General features: G+C 31.9%; 1 protein-coding gene across 7 annotated transcripts in view; it reads right to left on the bottom strand.

Annotated features, from left to right (window-relative positions):
• Positions 1 to 7500, bottom strand: part of FOXP2 (forkhead box P2) — a 583386-nt gene that overhangs the window by 265904 nt on the left and 309982 nt on the right. For all 7 annotated transcript variants that reach the window (XM_039250276.1, XM_039250275.1, XM_039250281.1 and 4 more), the window contains one exon: positions 1255 to 1432. In XM_039250276.1, the coding sequence (XP_039106207.1) occupies positions 1255 to 1422 (168 nt within the window). In that variant the 5' untranslated portion in view covers positions 1423 to 1432. The remainder of the gene's footprint in view (positions 1 to 1254; positions 1433 to 7500) is intronic.

The raw sequence follows: 7500 nt of genomic DNA, 5'->3' as shown, positions 1-7500 counted from the left end.
GGCTAAACCTGGGACTCTGGTAGACACTGAATTCCTATGATGATTAAAAATATTTTAAATCAAATAAAAATTATCTTTCTAAGGATTACGGTATCTGTGAAAAGAGACATAATGCCAAAATAATAGGGAACCTATTCTAAGTGTTATGTCTAGTTCTCTTAAAAGATTACTCTCAAAAACAATACCTAAAGGTTAAGACATTATGCAGTACATATACTCCAAGATAACTTTTGAAATACTGTTATTATTTAAACTAATGATTCTATTAAATTTTACTCTAATGTGGGCATTTGCTTTAACTTTTTTTTAAACATTTAGTCTGAATGCAATCCAGAATTTTAAAGAAATAATCCTTATTTTAAAGCAAATAAGATATAATCATATTGTAAGCAGGTATATTCATTCTGGCCCAATATATGTATATGCTTTGAAAGCTTTCTGTTCCTTGTCACCATTTCTGCAGACTTGAATCAGTGAAGAATGGAGTGGCTATTCTTGGGCTGAAAAGAACATTTCATTGACAAACAAAATTGGGAAAAATGAATCTATTACCTAAAAAGAATATCAGACTACTTAAAAATGTACCTTTACTGGGCAATTGTTTACTTTTCCAGTTTTAAAGAGAACTGCGTTCTATGAGCCACTAGCAGAAAACAAAAAAGTGTTCTTCAATGTTATCAAAAGATGTATATTCAAAATATCTTGGAATGAGTTTTCAAGAAAAGCAACACAGATGATCAGAGTGTTTACACGGTTCACAATCTCTCAGCCAATTTCTACTAATTAATAGCTAATATTTACAGCTATCACAAGCAAGTATCTGTGTTATGAAAAAGTCCTTGTGGTCCTTTTCACCTTAGCTTAGACTTGGAAGAAATTCATTGTAGAAGCAAGTATCAAGTAATGTGGCCCTCTGGTGGAAAACGAAGTACCACGTTCTGCAGTGCAATGTTAGCCAGTAAACCAGAAGCTATAAAATATTTGTTAGAAAGCTTTACAGAACCTTCCGAAAATCACCCCCTGCGAACTTAATTAATAGTTTGACACCTGAAGGGCACTCTGGTGCTGCTATGACGTAACTAATATGAAAATCCAATCTTTCCTGATACTTCAGTCGTGTTCCAAATCACAAGAAATTCACAGCATCCTTTAGCTTAACACAACATGCTCAATTTGCTATGAATACATTTTTCACATTCAAGAACATTCAAGGCTCATTTGTTTTAAGGAATCACAGAAGAAAACAAAACTTACCTGCTGTTGTTGCAGATGCAGCAGTTCTACTGTGCTTACTTCAGAACTGGTGTCCCCACTTGATCTTCCATCTCTGCTGCCAGCATCTAATTGGCTGCTTAGAGTGCTCATTCCATTTTGATTCATTGAACTGTTGCTTATTGTCTCTGTCGCAGATTCCTGCATCATGACTTAATACCTAAAAGTGATTAAGAAGTATCAATTAACACACGTTACACCTTCACACTTCCATTATCAAGATGTCCCTCTCTGCCAATTACAGAGACAGCATCTTTAGAAGGAAAAAAAAAAAAAAACGCCTTGAATAGTCATTTACCAAGAAAAGCAATACAAATTCAGCTTTCATCCAGATACTAATCACTGAAATTATGGTTTCTATAAGCAGTTTTTGTGTGGTTACATTTAACAGCCAAAGTAACATACCATGCATATAGCATGGTCAATAGCATTTATGAACGGCCACATTTTAAAGTCTACCTATAAAACCAGTTTAAATGAAGGCACGATTGCACACTCTGTTCTATGTTTCCTATTATCTACCTTTGACAACCATGGATGACTATACAGCCTTATTTTAAATATTCACTATCTTGATTCTGTCAGATTTTTACAGCACATCTTATGCAAGGATGTTGTTTAATGATGCACAGCTAATCATACAAAATTAAAATTTTGTAAGGGTGTTACAAATCATATGGTATCAACCAATGATAAATAGTATAATGGGTTTCTTTTTTTTTTGTGACTAAATAAAATTTTGCCTTGGAGGCATTTTAAGAAAAAGCTCCTGCTGCAAACACGTCAGATATTGCCTATTTTTTTAATCAAACAGCTCATATTCATTTATTTTTCTGACATTTAAAACATTTAATACTGTCCTTCCTGGGAAGTAATTAAGCTTATGCATGAGCAGCAATCAAACTGTTCACTTGAAGATGACTTAAAACTCAATTTTAACATAGGCAAATAAATGAAAGTATATATAAAATTAATTTTCCAGGCATGTATTAGATATGAAAGCTGGAAATAAAATCTATCAAGAATATCACTAATGATTGTGCTAAAAACAGCATAAATTATGCATATTACCTTCTCTACAGTAATAAATGTTTTATCATTTTCACTGCATAAATATACTGTACTTTCAGGATAGCAATGAGATGTCCTGCCAAGATCAGTGGAAATCCTTGCAGTAAATAAAGAACCAATGTGCTCTTACAAACCAGAATTTCATAGGACATCTTGGATCAGTTTTGGCTCTCAAAGATATCTGAATTCTAGGCTATAACCTACTAGATGCACTTCTCCGTTTTACTTCTACGGCCAGAATTTCAGAAACAACCTGGCTGTGCTGTGGCTTTAACAGTAATGCTAGACAGACAGGGGACTTAGCCTAAAGTAAAGAAGGACATTAAAGTTATCACTCAATCTAATTTTTTGTAGCCATGTGATTTCTCTATTTTAAACTTGGTCGTATTTTAAGACTTTGGTCCATTAAAAAATCTTAATGCTTTTATTACAGAGCAAATGTAGGCTTAATATCTTTTCGTGTCATGGAGAAATCTTCTTCCCCAGATCCTTACAAAACGTGATCATAGACACACTCACAAACACAAATACCCATCCAAAAGAGTTTCTTGCATCCTCATATTATAATTATTAAAAATTAATGGCTATAATATAGTAGTTTTAACAGATATTTTCATCAAACCCTAAGTTATTACATTCTATCTGTGACTCTAAAAAGTCAATTAAAGAAAGAAAGACCTGCTGATTTATAAAAGACCACCAGTAGCTGGGCTAGCAGAGCAAGTTAGGATAACAAAAACTATATATACGACTTAAAGCTGTTCTGATAAAAAAGAAAAAGAAAAAAAGCAACAACAAAAACCCAACATCAGAAAGGAAGCAACTGTAAGAACTACAGTAAACAACTTTTGAACCAAATGTACTTATGAACAAATAGCTTTTGTTAAACATCTTATTGAACACTAACAAAGAAAAATCATACAAATGAAAACTGATACACAGTGATGGATTTTATAAGAAAAAAAAACAAAGCCTATACTCTTTTCTGAGATTAGGCAGCTAATAAGTATTCAAATTAGGCATAAATTTTACATGCACAATGTTTAAAATATTCAGAGAAAAGGTCTGATTGCCTTTACTACTTATATGAAAATTATAATTTGGGTCCTCTCTAACTGTAGAAACAGATAGATATAACTTCTACATATTGCATTTAAATTTTATTTTCAAAAAGAAACACTGAAAATACATGTATATACATGTTTTTAGTTCATCCAAAATATTTGAAATACTTATCTCTGGATGGAGTCTGCAATACAAAGAACAAAAAATTAAAAAAAAACCCTCTATTTTCAAATATAGCAGACAAATGCAATATTTAATATTAATCGTTGTGTAGTTAATGTCAGAATCTATTGAATGAATTAAAGAATTCTGAATATATTATTGTGTTATAATCAAGGCCATCAAATAATTAAGAATAACCAACAAGCAGAGGCATGGGTTTAAATCTTTATTACACTGATAAACTCAGACCTACATAACTTCCAATTTCTATTATCCAGAGGATTTTATTATACCTTGTGGATTTTTGACTTTATAAAACCCTAGAGTATAAACCGTGATTCACATTTTCAGTGAAATCATCTAAGAGTTAGTAACATCACGCTTAAGACAACAATAACAGTGATAGTACCTTTTTCTCTACAAAACAAAAGCATCTGACCCAACATTAGTACACAAAAAGAAGGGCAACTGTGTTATCAGATGATTATAATGTACGTATCACCTAAAGAAGAGAGCTTGGAGTAGGTCCACTACAAAGGAGGTGTATCTTCAAGGATAATGAAGATGCTTACAGGATTCACTAAGTTTCTCCTAGTGACATCTCCACACCTACTCTCTACAGTAGAAAATATGTCTGCGCTATGTGAGGTGCTGTTTACCTTTTAAAGTATATTTTAAACAATTACAAATTCAGAATATTCTTTCAAAGTGGATGTGCTTGTGATCCCACACACATCAAACTAAATTTTTTATTCTTCTCAATCCCACCACAAACATTTTACAAAAATCAGTGAAAATAAATTCCAGATCATTAAAAGGAAAGGTGAAATTGGGAGTCGCTGTCTTAATGTTTGTCTGAACTGTTAGTTAAAGCTTTAAATCTTTCATCATACACAACTTTTCAGACACATCAGAATATAACTCTTCGGATCTTGTACTCAAACAATACAGTTCTACTTTTCTTCCTTGCATTAAGTTTTCCTTTCTTTCCTTTTTCTTTCTTCCCTTTTTTTAAGCAAGTCACTGTATAGATACTTATTCTCTACACCACTTCCCTTTTGAAACATTAAACTGACACTGGAACTGACTGCACAAGATTGCATTTTCTCTTCCTAAACAACTTGAATTGAAAGGTTACTTAGTGTAACAATATTTACTTGCAGAATTGTGTTGTTACCAAGGGTATAATGGATGGTGGCTATGCAGGTTTACGCAAGAATGAGTGAAGCATGAGGCATTAGCCATGTGTTTGACATGTTTCAAATTGCTATAATCCAGCATTAAACACACCCAGCAATTCATGCCATTTCTTGCAGCCATAATCTTGAATAAAGCGTGCACAACCACTTATTATATAAATTAGTATATGACTCCCTGTTATAGTCACAACAGTGCTTTTGTGTTTATTTTGCATCAAGATGTAGTCTTTTATTTGTACAAATAGCAGGATATAAAGACATAGCTCAATTAGACCTCCTTACTTTATGATAGGGTAGTACTGAATGCTAGACTTGTTGGTTTTATTTTTTCCTTTTAGAGTTATAGGTTCCATTGGTATAAAACTGTACCATGTGAGATAGATATTTGCCAGAGCGATGACAGAAACCTGCATATATCCCGTTCTGTATTCCCTCCAGTGTTCAAAAGTTTGATACTTGACCTGGGCCAGTACAGTTAACTGTGTTATCTCAACTACCACCAGGGACACTCTTGGTCCCGTTGCTTCCTCAACTTCTTTTCTCTCAGGTTCTCTTGCTCTCTCTCCCTCTCTCTGTCTCTCTTTCATCTTCCCTACCTCCTTCCCTTCCTTCTCTTCCACCCTCTACGCATGTGTGTATATGTATAAGTATGTACATGTATATAGATAGATAGATAGATGTGGACAGACTATTGATCGAACTATATATGTCAAGGATGGTAAGAAGGGAAACGTAACCTGTGCCTGCTCCCAAACTTCCTCATCCACAGAAATGAGCACTCCATCTTATAATCATTGTGCCTTAGTATTATTAAATCTCCTTTTTTTGCCATCTGACCATTAAATTAAAGCAAGTGGATGGAAAAATAACTTCCTGAGAAATTAAGAATAAATAACAGTCCATATAAAAAGCTTTAACTATTTCTGTGAACTTTTCTTAAACAAAATTATTTATAGTGACATCAAAAGACATTTCATGTCCAGTATCTTCTAGTGTCTTAATTTATCAACCAAATATATACATTGAATCCAAAAGATTTTGAATATGACAAACAAAAGCAAAGCATGAAATGAAAAAGTTATTATATATCCTTAAATAGTTCTTAATTATTTTTAAATGATCAATATTAAACTATTCTTAAATATTCCTATGCAAATTCATATAAGAAAGTGTTAAGTATGAGGAAAACCTCTGCATGCAGAAATCACATACATTTACCTCAAAATATCAGCTAAATTTCGATTCTGAAAACTTGAACGTAATACAAAACTTTTGAAAGAAACTAGCATTTAAATAATGATAACTTCTGTGCTCTAGTGGAATTAATTCATCACAGACACCATGCACAGTGCATTTGAAATCTAGTACTGCTTTGCTAAAACTCTTTAATGCTAAGATTGCCTAATAAATCAAAATGCCAAATATGAAGGACATAGTTGAATGTGTAAGAACAAAAATTGAACAAGCACAAGGGTATTTTTAATTTTAAACAAGTGAAACAGGATGTCTTTTAAAACATGACTTGGGAAAGGATGTCTGTTCTAAGAGTGAGTCATATATTCTTTATTATATAAGAAGTGATATGATCATGAGTAAATGAAAATTAAGTTGTTTACAAATATGCTTGCCACTGCTTTTTACTTGTTTAAACAAAATGCCTAAAGTGCTATTCACAAATTAAGGCTACCTTCCTGGGGGCAAAAATAGTAATTTTAATCAATAAAAATTCAAATTTTCATTCAAAAAGGTTAATATGTCAGACATGTAAAGTTCTAAGGCATTTCAACATGGTAATTTCTAAAAACAATGGTCATGACTACCATTAGCAAACAGAATACTGTTAGATCTTCAACAATGACAAACATCTGGGAAACGGAAGAGTAGACAAATGACAGTCTTATCTTTCACTTTAATCAGCTATTAATTAATTTAGCAACTCAATGTGTTATGTTCTACTCCAGGATTAAAATTAACCTCAGTTTTAAAATACAAGTAACAAAACATAAAAATTTCATTATGGATATAATATAAAATACTAAAATTAAGTATTTAATCTCTGTGCTATTTAATTTAAATATAGTACAACAGCAAAATTGAAAGAATGGTAGCTATATAGATGTATTTTACTGCAACATTTTGATTCTGCATCTTATAGTTCAATAATCCTCATTCACAAGTATGACTGGAAGGGAAATGATAATACTAATGATTCTGGTGAACTAATTATTGCCATCTCTATTTCAAAATTATACTTGTACATTAATCTTTATATCTAAAGTCTTGTTTTAGTCTCATAACATTTATATAATTTCCATACTTGGCATCTATTTCTCAAACAGGTGAAAATGTATACCAAGTTTTATTTTTCAAGGTATATTATGAATGGTCAGTCTTCCATTTAAATCTATAGATTTTAATGCTACTTTAATTCTTTAATTTTTTAATGTTTTATGTCGGTCCTTTATAACATTAATATTTATTTTAGAAAAAGCAAGGGAAGAAGGAAGTTTAGGGACACTTTATTTCATTCTGTTACTGTATAACCTCTGACGAATTGACAAATTTGGCATTCATTTATAATGCCAAAATATAATATATATTTTTTGCAATGGCTTGAACTCTCTATCTATAGACCTTACATATGTGGGAGGAGGACTTAAAAACTATAGAATGTTACCTAGGTACTAATACAAAAATAAATACCGGTTACAGTTTATAACAGACATGATCA

This window comes from Hyaena hyaena, unplaced genomic scaffold, assembly GCF_003009895.1.
Source record: "Hyaena hyaena isolate Hyena2069 unplaced genomic scaffold, ASM300989v1 scaffold_365, whole genome shotgun sequence".
Classification (NCBI taxonomy): domain Eukaryota; kingdom Metazoa; phylum Chordata; class Mammalia; order Carnivora; family Hyaenidae; genus Hyaena; species Hyaena hyaena.
This window is presented reverse-complemented; position numbering and strand designations above follow the sequence as displayed.